The sequence below is a fragment of the Brachionichthys hirsutus genome, chromosome 5, assembly GCF_040956055.1.
Source record: "Brachionichthys hirsutus isolate HB-005 chromosome 5, CSIRO-AGI_Bhir_v1, whole genome shotgun sequence".
NCBI lineage: Eukaryota > Metazoa > Chordata > Actinopteri > Lophiiformes > Brachionichthyidae > Brachionichthys > Brachionichthys hirsutus.
Window position 1 is genome coordinate 7,480,534 of NC_090901.1, and position 15,723 is coordinate 7,496,256.

Below are 15,723 nucleotides of genomic sequence, written 5' to 3' on the forward strand. Positions count from 1 at the left end.
TCCCTGCTTTTTCTGCAGGAACTTCACAAATGAAAGACCTTGACAGCGCAGATTGTGACTATATAAAAGGTTAAATGTCTGCATAGCGCTCTCTGTGGTTCTGTTCAGAGAGCCGCTTGATAAAGAGCACCAACAATGTTTGCCTTGTAATAAAAGGGAATTTTCTCTATTCATTTTGTGAATGACAGTGAGCCCCGGGAAGAAAGGAGCCAGGTATTTAGTTTTGCATAAAGTGGTGCGCCGTGAAGGACACGTTCCCCGGAGCGCACTAAGACCGTCGATGAAGTGGTTTCATTATTTTACCTGTTGGAAACATCGTGAACGCAAGTTTAACAATGGTGATTGTAAGCAGAGACAACAGGACGGGTACATTTACACTGACTCGTCCTCAAGTCGAACCAGAATTCTGTTAATGTGACAGTTCTTCATCATCAACTAAACCGCGATCAGACCGAGCTCTTCCTTGCTTCGCATCCGACCCTCGTGACAAGTTTCTCTCAAATCCATCACGTAGTTTTTGAGTAATTCTGTGAAAAGTGACCTAATTTGGTAAAAAAAAAAAAGATGCATTTCTGAGGGAAATTAAAGGCTTGTATTTGCATGAAGGGATGAAGAGAGTTTCAGCACAATGTCTGTCTCAAGGGAACTGCAGGATGGAATATAACTCCCCTCTGTCGGTGGAAAGAATGGAAAGAATGCAGCCTTTCCTTGAACAAGACTTCTTCAGAACTTCTTCAGAATGTGTTGCTTTGAATTCTACAACAATCTGCTTTTTAATGTGAGCTTATTGAGTTTGAATCTTATTTGGAGTGAACCAAATTGTTTTCTTCTCCTGTTCCCCAAGTCGGCTTTAGATTTATTATTCAATCCAAAATTGTCATCGATGGCTCGATTTCGAGGCGATTAAAACACGTGAGAAGGTCACAGGTTTGAATCCGACTTGCAGCCTTTCTGTGGAACAGTCCATGTTCTCGCCGTGTCTGTGCGGGTTCTCCGGGTTCATCCCACCTCCACAAACATGCATTTTAGGTGAATTGGTTGATCAGTGATCAGTGATCAGCAGTGATCAGGAGAGCCAAAGATGGCCGTTTGCATAAGGATGAGACGCAGGAAAATTTCATCTGTGAGCAACACAAGCATCCAGTCCTTCTCCTCCTTCGCTGCGTCTATAGGCTTAATTGTTTCGGTGGAAAAATTCCCATAATCTCGGAAAGCAAAACTCAGTTTTGTTCTTCTTTTTTTAAAACTACTGATTTATTCTTTCATGAATAATAAGATTTTAAGGCTCAGAAGCCCAAACGTTAACGACTACAGTCTCCACATTAACAATCAGGAGGACCAGGAACAAAGAGTTAGAGGAGTCTGAAAGGTATCCTTACAGGGCACGGAGATGTTCGGGCTTTTGCGTTCCAGTTCTCTTGTTCGGCGGCGCTTTGAGAAGTACGCGATCCACAAATGCCGACTCCACTCCTCCCTTCTACCGCCTGACCCTTACATTTTTAATCGAGACACTCATCTCTCGCTCAAAAACACAACGTCTTTGATGGTGAGATGCTCTTTGATGGCAAGTGAATTTAATTTGCGTCTAAAAGCTTGCAAAAGTATTCGGTTCAAGACGATCACCACATTCGTGACTTCTCGGCAATTACAGTAATGATGTGAAACGGGAAGCGCTGGCCCGACATCTGAATAATTTAGCAGCCTGAAAACACGCGCCCCCAGTGTTTACCAAGTTCATCTCGTGTTTACACAGTGATCATCTTGAAATGTTCCACGGCATTGCATAAAGGCTCACGTTGGATCCCGCTAATCCCACCACGTTGGGACCGCCGCCGCCCCGCTTGGTGCACAGAAGCCAAATGCGGCGCATGTGAAACTCCTCCAAAGAATCAACAGTCGTCTCAACGGGACGATTGCTGCCACGTGCCCACTTTGTAGGCTGAATGAATTCAGCTGAGTAAACCGTGACTTCAGGTCAGCCTCCAGCTCGTGGGGCCGTTGGGGACCATATGGCGGGACAGAAGAATCGGAGAACTGGGATCAAAGTGACCGAAGGAGAAAATGTGGGTGTTTAGTTTTTCAAGCAAAGCAAAGAAAAGAAAAGAAAAGAAAAAATGTCGTCCTTTTGTGCTGATGTTCAGTTTAATCATCAATAAATGATTTGCAGAGCTTCACGGCGTGACGTTCCGTTGGAGAACGGCGCTCCAACCTCCCGTGGTTAATGTGTAAACTCTGCAGCGGCGTGTTGAAGATGTCCAGAGGAACGCTGGCCCCTGATAAGCCAGGTGGACTGTGGAGCCACTCATACAACGGCTCCGTGGAATCGGTTCTTAGCGATGCGCCGTGGGTCCAGACTTTCCCGCCCGCCTCGTGTAAATTCGGTTTTTAGGAAGTGGTTACTCTGAAAAATGGCCCGTGGGTCCGTCGGTGTTGGAAATCCGCTCCTCCATGTGGACGTACACATCAACGAGCTGGAACCTCGCCAAGGGATCCTGGATCTTCTGAGGAGAATCCGTCCTCATTGGAAGTCCCAGGATATTCAGATGAAGGCAAGTGAATGAATCTCCGGCGGCGTCGGGATCTGCTGCTTAAAATAAGGTCCGTTGTTGTGTCTCCGTGGGGTGGGACAGATCCTGCAGCATAGAATAATCCCAGTCTGGTCCCATGAGCAAACACAAGGTCCAATCTTTCAGAGAAATGGGATTTGTGTTTGTTAGGTGAGCGCACACAGGGTGGATGACCTTCCCGTCGGATCCAGGTCCCGTAATGTACACAGAAGTAGACGTTCCTCCTCAGCGCCGCCGGTCCCAACACTCCATTGTTGGATTGAAGTCGTCTGATCTTCAAATAACTTTCAAATTTCATTTAAATCCATTCAGTGATCTGCGTTTAATCCTGGAAACAAACGGACACGGGTCAATCCATGAATTGATTTATATCCTAATCCTACAACTTTATTTATTTTAACAAATTTTATGTCTCCAAAATGAAACATTGTTTAATGACTATTAATAATATCATAAAATGCAGTGCGTGTGAATTTGGTCGCTTTAAATCAGAAACGCTAGAAATGTGATGATAACCCCCCCACCACCACCACCACCACCTCGCAGCTACCCTATAAATTCCTGATCGGATGTCAACGTGGGAATGTTTGTTCACTTTTCCATCTAGATGGAAAACCGCTGGCCGGTCGGCGGCGCCCCAGAAGAGAAAGAGACCTTGAGAAACCGCTGAATAACAACAAATGTCTGATGAGGTCTTCGTAGGCAAACATTGGGTCGCCGGGGTCCGGTTGAGGTCTGGTTGTGGTCCGCTTGAGGTCTGGTTGTTGTCCACTTGGGGTCTGGGTGTGATCCGGTTGTGTCCACACCGGTGGGATCGTTGGCATCAGCAGGTCTAGAGGCTGCTGGATTCTTCCTCCACAGCTGCTGACCCTTTATGATGTCATAACATTGTGGTACCGCCTTATTTTCAGGTCAAATAATGAGGAGAATCACCTGAAGCCTTAACGCTATCTTTCTTTTCGTGACGTTTCAGACGTTCACAGAGGGACTCAGCAACCAGCTGATCGGCTGCTTCGTGGGCTCCCTCCAGGCGCCGGGCTGCGTTCTGGTCCGACTGTACGGCAAAATGACGGAGCTCTACGTGAACAGGGACCGGGAGGTGGAGATAGTCCAGGTCCTCCACACCCACGGGTGTGGCCCCCAGATCTACTGCAGCTTCCTGAATGGTATCTGCTACGAGTTTGTTCGAGGGAGGGTTCTGGACGATGACCTGCTCCAGCAGCTCCCCACCTACAGGTGACAGGAAGCAAAAAAATACACAAATAGAATGTCCGGTAGCTCAGATACTTTAATCCACAGGGAAATCTGTGGGTGTGGAAGGGGCTTCTCCTCGGAGGGTCTTTGTCTGGGTTGGACGAATGTGTTTGGTTTTTGTGTGTGTTTTATTACCTCCACCAAGGAGGGTCTGTTTTTAATGCCATTTGATTGTTAGCAGGATTACAGAAAAACTGCTGGATGGATGTTGACAAATAAAAATCTGAAGATGGGTCTTGGTCTAATTTAGATCCATTAAATGAGAGCGATCTGGATACCCGTCTGGATTTTTTTTAACTCTGGATTTTCCCATTTACTTATAATGGATGCTTTAAAAAAATAATTATTGTAAAATACGCATTCAATTTACTCACTAAAAATCAGTCATAAAGGGGTCGCTGATCCAGATCACCATGTGGACGGTGTAGATTCAGTTAGGAGGGGAATGAGGTGCTTGGAGGAGGTCTGTGCTCTCTGAGTGATTTTCTAGTTCTTGGTATATTGTCCTGTTGATGACAAAGTGGCTCATCTCGAGAGGTGAGATAATGAAATTCCAATTTAAAGGTAGGAAGTCTATAAAATGTATAATTAAAGGAATCATGTGATATTTAGATCTAGAAGTCTTCGGCCCCTTCAGGTGGTCAAACTGATTTACTGGGAGCGATGTGGAACCTTGAACGTTTGTTTTCCCAGGCATCCGTCAGAGCGTTTTGTCGAAGGTTGCGTTTCACGTTCGGTCTCACCATTGTGCTGATGAGGGCTTTTTAAAATAAAAATATTTCTCTTCAGCTGCGTTTCACGGTGAGCAATGTTTAGCCGTGCCCTCCGTTTCATTCATCAACCCTCATGGTAAGAGGCCAACATCATCCTTCTCTCCCCGGGACAGTGGGACACAACACAGCCGACCCAGGCGGAGCGGCCAGGGCCGCCACACGCATCAATCACCCCGCGCCACCTCCTATCTGCAGTTGGGAATATCCAGAGACCTTTATGTCGGCACCGAGATTCCTAGAGAACGAGCACTCAAGCAGTCAAAAGGTCAAATACAACAACAAAAAAATAGAAGAATTGCAAGATAAGAGCGCTAAATGGAAAGGGAGTCGTGTTTCTACTCTGATAATGGCTGTTTGTGCAATAACAGCGGCGGCTGGGCTCATCTGAGAAAATGTTTTCTGTCCGCAGATTGATTGCCGCAGAGATGGGGAGGATCCACTCCATCCAGCCCGGACGCAATCGACCCGTCGAGCCGCAGCTCTGGACCAAAATGTCCCACTTTCTCACGCTGGTGAAGAACGGCGTCCACGGCGGCCCAGCCGGGCAGCAGCGCACAAAAAGGTCCAACATTCAAACTGGTGTTTTCTCTGCCGTGGGGTATTTCAGCGACGACGTCGCCTGTCTCCTTAACCCTTCACAGCTACTCTGCTGTCCAAAGTCAGTTTAAGACGCATTTAGAGTATATTTAAACCGGCAGGGCAGAAACTTCCTGCCAGAAAAATCTCTTTGCATTTCAAAGCTATTAAGTCTTTGAAGACGGCCTGGAATTTCATGTTAGCTAAAGAGAGGCGCCGCCATGACAACGATGGCAATAGGAAGAGGACAGTGTTCTTGTGATTTAAGTTCTGCACTCCCGCCGACATTGGTCGGCGGGAGTGCAGATGTGGGAGTGGCCTCCGTGGCAATCACATTACATTATCTCTGACAGGGGTCACGGGTGAGCGGTGAGACACTACAAAGAACCAGAACTCGGCCCGCTTCCTGCAGAGCAGCTCCTTATCGGTCAAACGTTCAGTCTTGTTTATCTTTGCTACGAAGGGGTTGGAAATTCAACGCAACCCCGAAGACGGAAGGCCCGCCGTCTCGCTGGGTCGCTCCGTAACAGCTGGGGGTTCTTCTTTGGTACCGGACTCGGTCATCCATTACAAAAGGAGACAGACTTTTACGATAAAGTGGAGCTATGTGAATCCAGATGGAAGAGAGTTTGGTCGGGGTTTGGTCGGGCAGCAGCAATGTTCTTGTCTGGGTCAGGTGACACGTCACTAAAAACAAACGTCTTTTAGAACTTCTTTACAAAGGAGAAAAGTCCAACTGAGGAGGAAGAAGAGGAGCCGACGACATCCAAGAAAAGAGACAATGCCAGGAGTAATTCTTAAAACACGGGTTCATCAGCAGGTGACTCATGCACCAAGTCCACTCTGCCTTAAAAAGACAACAAAGCCTTGAAACTGATTCAAGACAGATACCAAGCACCCTGGATTAAAAGACAAAAAATGTGAACATGAAGGACAGAAGCAAATACCACAACTTCAACAAATGTGTGTAGATATTGGTGTAATAAACCTTTAATAGTTATTACAAGTGTTTAATAGAAGGTTTAGTGGTTACATTTACATTCCTCTTTCATTTAATTTAATTGAATTACCCCCCCCCCCCCCCAGTATGAAACCGGTCTGTGTCAGGACAAAGGCCGGGGACCGTTGTGATAGAGAACTCGGGACGGTCTTGTACATCAGTGGGAGAGGTTGTACCACATTTAGTGACCCAATAGGTGGTGCTGTGTTGTGAGACATTTGGGGGCTTTGACACTGAACCGGCGCCGCTGCGGCTCAGACCCACAACCCTAATAATTCAGATAAAATAGTAGAGCGAGTTTAAAATAAAGGATGGAAGGAGCATTCGATTATGAAGTTTGAGATGGAACAGATGAGATCTGGATTCATGGTTTAAACTCATTCCTGTGGTGTGTGTGTGTGTGTGTGTACTTATTGATAATAATAATGCATTGGGTTTATATAGCTCTTTACATTGTGCATTATTCATTCACTCCATACTTGGTGGTGGTGAAGCTACTGTTGTAGCCACAGCTGTCCTGGGGCAGACTGACAGAAGTGAGGCTGGCAATTTGTGCCATCGGCCCTCCTGATTCACTCACTACATTCACACAGGCAATGTGGGTGAAGTGTCTTGCCCAAGGACACAACAACAGCGTACACATGTGCCGGAGCCGGGAATCTAACAGCCAACCTCTTGATCACGCACCACACACACACACACACACACACACACACACACACAAAGAAGCACTGACAGTGTTGGGGAGAAAAAAAAGCAAAAGGGATCTTAAACAGGCATCAGAGAGACGTTTGTAGTTGAATGTATGAGAGCTGGTATGAATGTGATCTTCAGAGGAAACGGAAGAGGCTGCACCTGCAGAGGAGGTCGTCAGCGCTGCAGCCTCCTGCTGTGCAAAGACAGAGCGACAGAGAGGAGGAGACGGCGGCTGAAGCAGCTGCGAGGTTCAGAGAGCAGAAGTCAGATACAGCAAAGAAAAGAGATGGAAAGCCGGAGCGCAAGGCGCTCGTCTCCAAAAGCCCCCCCCCCCCCCCCCCCCCGGTCTCTTATTTGCACTAAATCTCATAAAACTGCAAGAAGAAGAAAAGAGAGAGAGAGAGGAAAAGTCAGCAGAGCTCGGCTGCTGTTTGAAATCGGCACATTAATAATGAAACGGCAGAGGAGGAAATTCCACTAATTACCTTAGAGAGACTCGACAAGAAGCAGGAGGCGAACGCACTTGACATACTGTCTCTCATGAAAAGGACAGAAAATAGAGAGGAAAAGATCTGATGGCAAGACGACAGGTTTCCATTCAAAGTCAATGGGAGGCTTTCATATAGCTTTTGACTCGTGGGCTTTCTATCATAAAGTCATTTTGTTAAGTTAATGAAATGGATGGGCTGAAAGGGAACCGGGATGATTCACCATTCAGCCGCGTCTGAGTTCCTATTAGACAGGAGATGGATAAGTTATGCATGTCGGAGGGCGTCGGTGGGATGAGAGGAGGACGTCACGGGATGCTAGATGCGAATCCAACTCCAGGCCCGCAGGCTCTAATTGAACAGTTTACAATATTTACACAATTCTATACAAACATATATGTTTAAGTGTGTATGTGATATATCTCAGGCTTTTATATGGCAGCTGAGTCTCTTTAAACAGGGCAGCACTCCGCCTCCTCCTCCTCGCAGGCCACACTAAATTATTCTGCAAGTTTGTATAGTACCAGAGCGTGTTTGTTCCCCTTGGAATAAATAGGCAGTGTTTAAATCACCCTTCTTCCAGAGTCTGAAAGGGAAACATGAAAATTAATTAGGAGACGGATGCTGGTGCAGCGTTCTCTCCTGACGTCCAAGGACGTTATGGCTTCTTTTGATAGATGGAGTAATCAACAGAGTGACAACGAGGCGCGTAACCTCTTGAAGACGCTCGCTGAACCTCCACGGTTCTCCGAGAAGAAAAGTGTGGCGTTCAGGACAAAGTTGCTCCTCCGTGTCCGCATTCAACCCAAACGTCCACCGCTTGTTTTGCAGAAAGCATCACCACATCCAGGATTTCAATTTTCAGTTTTCATCCTGTTAAACAGCTTTCAGAATGCGTGACACCGACCCTGCACAAGTCCAGACGTTCCAAATTCTTCTCGGGTGAACACGTCTTAGAAAACAAGTGAGTCACTGTGCGTGAAGGGAAACTCTGGGTTAATGCAGCCCTTCAAGGAGCATTTGAAAAGGTAGTTAGCAAAAAACCATAATAGTACATCTTTAGAATCAGAGGATACTTGGAGTTTCAGTCGTATTTCTAGTTCCTCTAATTACTGAGCATGTCTGTTCCTCTTTGTGTCTTCGTCTCTGGCCTGTTATTAATTAAGAGAGATGTCTCCACGTCCCACGTTTCTTTTCCTGAGTCTTACTTCTTCCCAGGTTTTATCTTCCTGATGTTTATTGATGGGAAGTGAAGCTAATCTTTACACAGTTTACTCCCTTATTACTCATGACCGATTGTACGAGAAGCTTTCGATCCTGCTTCCTTGTATGTCAGAGTGTGAGCGCTCTTCCCTGGTTCCAGCCCCGTTGCTGTGCAGGAGGTTCCCAGCGTCGAGACTTTGTCGGCTGAATTGGACTTGCTGAAGAACCACCTCTCCCGGATCGGCTCGCCGACCGTCCTCTGCCACAACGACCTTCTGACAAAAAACATCATCTACAACCAGGAAGAGGGTGAGCAGCGACCCTGTGTCACGACGGGTGACATAATCCAGAGACGCACGTGTTCTTTCATTATGTTGAGATGGACACGCAGAATTAAATCCTGTCTGAGTCTGCTGCCGAAGCCGGCGGGTGGTAAAATAGATGAATCTATTTCTTTTCATCCGTGCAGCTCATGGTCTTCATCCGCTTCCCTTTCATTTTAAACACAGAAGCAAACCTTCACACTCCAGAAAATAGCTTCCCAATTAAATATATCACTTGTTCTCACTTTTGTTCTCGTATTCTGATTTCATTTCTTTCACATATTTCACATTTTCCCTGGATGACTGTCAAACAAAAGAGACTCCATGTTTACTTTGAGTTCCACAAGGTTCTGCAGGCTGCTTTCAATGATGGGGGGGGGGGGGGGTTGTCGGCTGTACGTCTATACCTGAGATGTGTGTGTCACGTTGCCGCGGTAACCACTGCCCTCCTCCTCCTCCAGGGATAGTGAGATTCATTGACTACGAGTACGCCGACTTCAACTACCAGGCCTTTGATATTGGCAATCACTTCAATGAATTTGCTGGTAGGTATGTTGTGATGGAAAAAGGTTCCATTTGCCTGTAAATCTTTTTCGCAGCCAGAAGATGTAAGAAGGTCTAATGTGGAATATTGAGTGATATATACAATATGTGACGTACAGCGTTCTTGTCCACTTTGTGCCTTCTCTTCCCGTGTGATATTATTATGAACCGTGAAAACACATTCTCTTCCTGAAGCTGCCGAGCTTCGTTCAAAATCTAATCATCGGTTCCTGGTAACATTCCCAACATTTCCTGAAAATGTCATCGAGATCCGTCTGTTACTCGTTGAGTTATGTTGCTAACAGACAGACAGACAGACAGACAAACCAACGCTGGCAGAAACACAGGGTCATCGGTGGAGCTAATGAAAATGAAATGCAGTAAATTCAGGGCGACTCTTATTTAACATACTGTTGAGTATTTGGATATAATAATGTGCGTTCCGTGCTCAAGGTGTGAACGACGTGAACTACAGCCGCTACCCGAGCAGGGAGCTGCAGCGGGATTGGCTGACGGCCTATCTGGAGAGCTGGAAGCGCAGCTCCGGACGGGACGCCACCGTCACGGAGGCGGAAGTCACGCGGCTTTACGTTCACGCCTGCAAATTCTCCCTGGTGAGCGGCCGCCGCCTCCTCTGCTGAAGCAGGTCACAAGGATCCTGACGCCCCGGGAAAAGCGACAAACCTGTCAACGGCTCCTTCCTTTTTTACGTCCTGCTCTAGGAGGGATTCAAATATTAACATTAGCGTGTTCAGCTCAACAACATCCATGTGTGTGCCGGCCTCTGCAGCACCTGACCGCCACATTTCAACACTTTACTTTTCTAGCTCCCTGAAAACATTAAAAAAATCCCAGACGGGAATCAAACCCAAGCATCCAACCCAACGCCATTTAAAGTCTGATGGACTCGTTGTTGATGAGAAGCTGCCGCTTGGAAAAGAAACGAGAGTCGGCAGCTGAAATTATTTTTCTTAAGACCACAATTTTCATTCTTTGCTGGCCGGAACCGGCGTTGAACCATCAGTCTAAAAGCGCGTGCGTGGCGCGACACAATAGGCAGAACCGTCCAGTGAATTTTCAGGTTGCGTTGATGTCTTTTGAAGAAGACCAGAAGTGATGAGGAAGGATATTTATTTTTATAATAACTTACACTTTGGCCAAAAAGCCGAGAGGAAGACAACGAAATGAGGTTCGAACGGAGCGAGGAAGGCGATAACATCACGTCGATTGAAATCGAACCGAGGAGGGAGAAATAATCCCTCCAACAGCCACGACTCCAGGAAATAAGCAACAAAATTCCACTTCCAATTCTGATTATTTTCTCATGAAATGGATTCAACTTAACTTCTGAGATTTCTGTCGCCAGAGAAAATGCTGGAAAATTAAATTATTTCACATTCTCTTCCATCCACACAACTCCTGAGATTCACAGCCAGGTCCTTCTTATGAATCGGATTAAATGCCACTTTATCCTTTTATATAACGTTCTTGAAATTATCATTGAGTTCAGCCTCAGCAGACGAGAGCAGGGAATAGTCACAGGAAGCGAGGAAGCTGGTCTGTACTTCAGGAAGCTGTGCGCCTCCGACGACGCCTGGCCACGCGCCACGACCCTGCGGGGCGAAGTTGTTTTCTTCGGGTCGTAATCCGAACTGCGCAAAGACACAGTCGGGTCTTTCCCACTCATCCTCGCCGCGATGTCGCTAATCCCCATTTCTCAATGGCTCCCCGTCACCGAGGGCCTCTGCTCAGCATTCGACTAACGCGCTCTTAATGGAGAGAAGTTATTAATCGTAATGGAAACACGCTACGTTTTCCCTCTCTAACTAAAGACGGAGATTAGAGATGACAATCTGCCAGGGATGGGGAGGAACAAACCAAGGGAAAACCGCACATTGCTCTTCAAGCATTTCATTCCGCCCTTTATTTGATTATCAAATAAAAATGTGATTATATCACAGGGCCACAAAACGGAGGCCTGTCTGGATCTTATTAGGCCGTGCTATTAGTGGTCCTACCATGACGATTTACAGTAAGGGGAACAACAGTATTTATGGAGGCATGGAAGTCTGCGAGGCTAAGTGAGCAGAGCCATTAAGGAGGGAACCGTTCAATACGGACGTTCGTCATTCTGCCGGAGCAGCTTGCAACCGGCAGCAGTTAAGGGAAGCGGATCCTGGTGACAAAGGAAGCCACGCAAAGCGGTTTTAATACTTCTTCTATGCAGACCTAAGAAGGTCGGGGCTTCCTGCCGGCACCTGTGATGCCTGCAGGTTGTGTTGACGAGTCATTCAATTATCTGGACGGAATTCCCGCCGGGATTCCGGCGTAGTCTCCGGTGGGACACCGACACCTCACAGAGGGGCGAGAAAAATTGCGCTTCCTACGCTTTCAGTTGACAATTATATGTCAGGCACAAGTTCCTGCCGTTCCTGTGGCGACGACATCAAGCTTTGTTCTGAGCGTGCCGCGCACCACAGACGTGTTGATGCAGAATCCAGTTCACAAAGATTTTATTATGTTCATCGTCATTTGACAGGCTCAACAGTCCAACCCATGAAAACCAAACCGGACCGCTACCCTGTTAAAGTATAGCCATGAAGACCGCTGAGGCGGTCCTGTGGTCCAATGGGAAAAGTCTTCCAGAGCCGAAGCTCAAAGCCGGGTCGGGCCGAGCGGCGCTGAAGACTCGTCCCCTAACGCTGTCTTCTTTCTCCTCCACCAGGCGTCCAACTTCCTCTGGGGTCTGTGGGCCATCCTGCAGTCGCGTTACTCCTCTATCGACTTTGACTTCCAAAGGTTAGTGTTTCTAAATGAAACACACCTGAAACACGCTTCACAGAGATGTCTCACATTGTTGATGTAAAAAATCCGCGTCGTGCCATTGAATCTCACTTTTACTCTCCATTAAGACGTCAATGATTTTAACGCAGGAAAGACGTGAAATCAAACATCCGAGTTTGGGTCGTGGAAATTTAAAACGTACATAAAACAAACGCTCTCAAGCTACGCACGGCTGAAACGATCTCTTTGCTCCTCATCTGCAAATGTCGAAACGGTGAAAGGCTGGACTTTCACAAAAACCCTCCGAGGAAATCAAAACTACTTCATTTGAAATGCATTATGATGAACACAGGGACTAGTTATCTTTAAACAGGACCAGCAGACATTCCTCTCCCCCAGCGACCAGACAATAAAGTTCAGGAGGGTGAACCCTTTCTCGTACCACCCCTCTTTCCTCCCTTTCTAGCTTCTCTGTGCGCCCCACACTCGCCACAGTTGTGATCGTGATCTTAATCACTATTGACATACGGCACCCTCCCCTTGCTTGCTAGATCAGCGACAGGGCCCCTGCCTCATTTCGATCTGGACCTCAGAGGAAATGTGATCCAGAGGGGTGCCGAGGCACAGAGACACTATTGTTCCTACGCCGGCAGTCCTTCCTTGCATTCACCTCGCATCCCCGGCCGGGACACATGCGTCTGCTAGACGTCTGCGCCGCTAAGCCGCCAGCTGAGGTCGTCTCAAAGTGCACGGCAAGGGTCCGGTTACCTTTCCTTAACTGGAGGGCTAAACTGAAATGAAAGCAGCAACAATATCGGGGGGGGGGGGGGGGGGGAGGTCTGCATCACCAAAATCTGCCCCTCAGTGTTCACTCACCAGCACGGACGTTTCTCTTAATTCCCTAAAAAATGGAAATTGCAAGGATCAAGAATGTCCTGCCGTTTTAATTTAAAGTGTGACCGTGGTGATAACAATTAAATATGAAAATATAATTAAATATTTGACTGAAAAAGTTTGAATTTTATGCTTAAATGTTGGTTTCTGGCCTTCTGTCTCTGCTTAACTGCTAAATATGCAAATAGCCACATTTGACATTTGGCTCATTTGCTTATTTGCTTATTATCCATTAATAACAACTTAAAATCATTGACTCGAGGCTCTTTTCTAATTACGGCAACATTTGATGTGTTTTCCAAACACGACTGCACATTTATTCTCTGTGGATTAATTCCTACAAGAAACATTTTTATATTAAACAAAGTCATTTGATAGATTTTTAGCTGTGATTTATGGATCATGACCAAAACCATGGCCTCTTAACCGAGGAGATTTACCATCCCGTTAAATGTTAGCGGTAGCAGATGGAATGTTGCTGCACTGCACTTCCAGCTCAGATGGAGTTGGATTGAATTTTGCAATTTGCACATAGAACCAGATCTCTGATAAACCAACAAACATGGAAAAATGTACATTTTAGTGTCAAGGTTTTTGTGATTGAAAATTCCTGGGAAAAATATTTTATTTTGCTTGAGTTATTGTCCTTGGTTTGAAATTTGTTTTTGGTGCATTGTGTTGTTCATACAGTCATGTTGTTTTCTCCCAAACCCGTACCGATGACAGAACTGTTGTGGTAAACAAGAAAAGAGATGGAAGTTAGGGTTAAATGCTGAGCGTGTGTGTGTGTGTGTATGTGTGTGTGTGTGTGTGTTCCCTCCCACTGTTATCCCCCTGAGCCAAATCTGACGACTTCCAAACGAGTGACAGGCGTCGCCGAGGCCTTATGCTCTAACCAGCCCCAGATGTGGAAGTGACAATAGGGAGCCACAAGGGGAATGCAAACCCAGCCCGGCTTCACGGCCCGTATTTACTTTCCTTATATGATTTTATTCATGTGTTGAAAGTGTCTGCAAGTCAGCGGTTTAGATTTGTGGATATGTTGGCAACGCCAGCCGTTACTCGACAAAGACATTATTATGAGGAAATGAAAGGAGGAGGCCCGCTGTTTGGAATAGTCCGACTGCAGAAGTCGAGGCAGTCGTGCACAAAAGCACATTGTGAAACAGAATACCTGCTCGTAGGGAGTTAATGTTCTCCTACTTCTGCTAAAGAGAAAAACGTCTCAGTTTCATCTCCAATGATGACAAATGTTAAGCACGCTACTTCTAGGTGTCGGCTTTAATAAAAATAAGGATGAATGGAATCCCCTGTTAAGGTTGTTGTTCTTTTTTAAATGACTGTACTCATATATAATTCTCCTTACAAAGAGCGTGGGCATGACGGGAAATCAGGAAAACGCATCAAGCTTTTTGGTATTTATTCCATTTTCACTTTTTAATAACGTAATGCTCCTTCTGTCGTCCTTTACATCTATACCTTTATTCTAAACCCTACGATATAAAAGAGAATAATCGTGCCGGAACCGTCACTTTCACGATCCTGCAGTTCCACACGTGCTGAAGCCAGATCCTCCGGCACAATTTACATCTTTGTTTGAGTGATAGTTTTAAGGAAATCTAGAAAATCACTCAGAGAGCACAGACCTTCCCCAAGCAGCTCGTTCCCCTCCTAACTGGATCTACACCGTCCACATGGTGATCTGGATCAGCACCAAAAGGTTCTAAAATACGACATGATAGAACTGGTTCTGTTCAGCATCTCAGTGATCTGAATTCTATCCAGTACCGATATCAAACATCAATGAAATTCTGTGTGTCGATGCATGCTGGAGCCAGGAAGAGGATGGCATTGAGTTTTTTTGCAGGCAGGACCGAACGGATCTGAACCACAGAGATCCAGACGCTCTGGAGGAGAGAGCTTGGCAGCAGAACCAGTGCTGCCGGGGGGGATTAAACTTCCCTACTCGGAGGAAGAGTTGTTAAAAAGTCGATTTTCCTTCAGACTCGTTTCTTGACCGTTGAAGTCTTCTAAATGTCCAGTGTGCACGAGGGCTTTACAGAACAGAGCACGAGCACAGACAGCGGTCAGGTGAGCCGTCCTGTGTGACATCACCGGTGCTGGGAGGGGCCAAAAAGAACCCAGCAGAACAGCAGCCATTTAATTTAGTCTGGAAATCAAATCAGTCAAAAGAGAAGATGGGAGTTAAATCCCGGATCAAACGACATGATTCAAATTTTAAATATTTTCTGATCTTTTTTAAAATTCTGTGTTCTCCTCCCAGGTACGCCGCAGCACGGCTCGGACACTACTTTCAGAAGAAAGAGGAATATTTTGGATTGACAGTATGAGGGTAAAGCACCGGTATTCTTCCCAGCACAAATATCAGTTATCCTGATGCTGTCACAGAATAAGCTCATAAATGTGCAGCCCGTTGTTTGCATTCGTTGCACCGCAGTCACATGACAAATTGGGATTAAAACAGATGCCAGAAAATACACTTATTGTTCCCACATTTAGCGGAGTCATGTAAAACCACAGCAAACTGAACGGCATCATAAAACCCATGAAGATTGTGTGCTTGCTTGTTCAGTGTTTACTGCATCCCGATGGAAAACAAGT

General features: G+C 46.2%; 1 protein-coding gene across 1 annotated transcript; it reads left to right on the plus strand.

Annotated features, from left to right (window-relative positions):
* Positions 1-2,408: 2,408 nt before the first annotated feature.
* On the plus strand, positions 2,409-15,452 carry zgc:113516 (uncharacterized protein LOC541449 homolog). Its single transcript, XM_068739548.1, has 8 exons — positions 2,409-2,549; positions 3,541-3,803; positions 5,004-5,156; positions 8,718-8,866; positions 9,342-9,425; positions 9,877-10,037; positions 12,149-12,222; positions 15,386-15,452. Exons 1-8 carry the CDS (start codon positions 2,409-2,411, stop codon positions 15,450-15,452), a joined length of 1,092 nt encoding a protein of 363 aa, XP_068595649.1.
* The last annotated feature ends 271 nt before the right edge of the window (positions 15,453-15,723 follow it).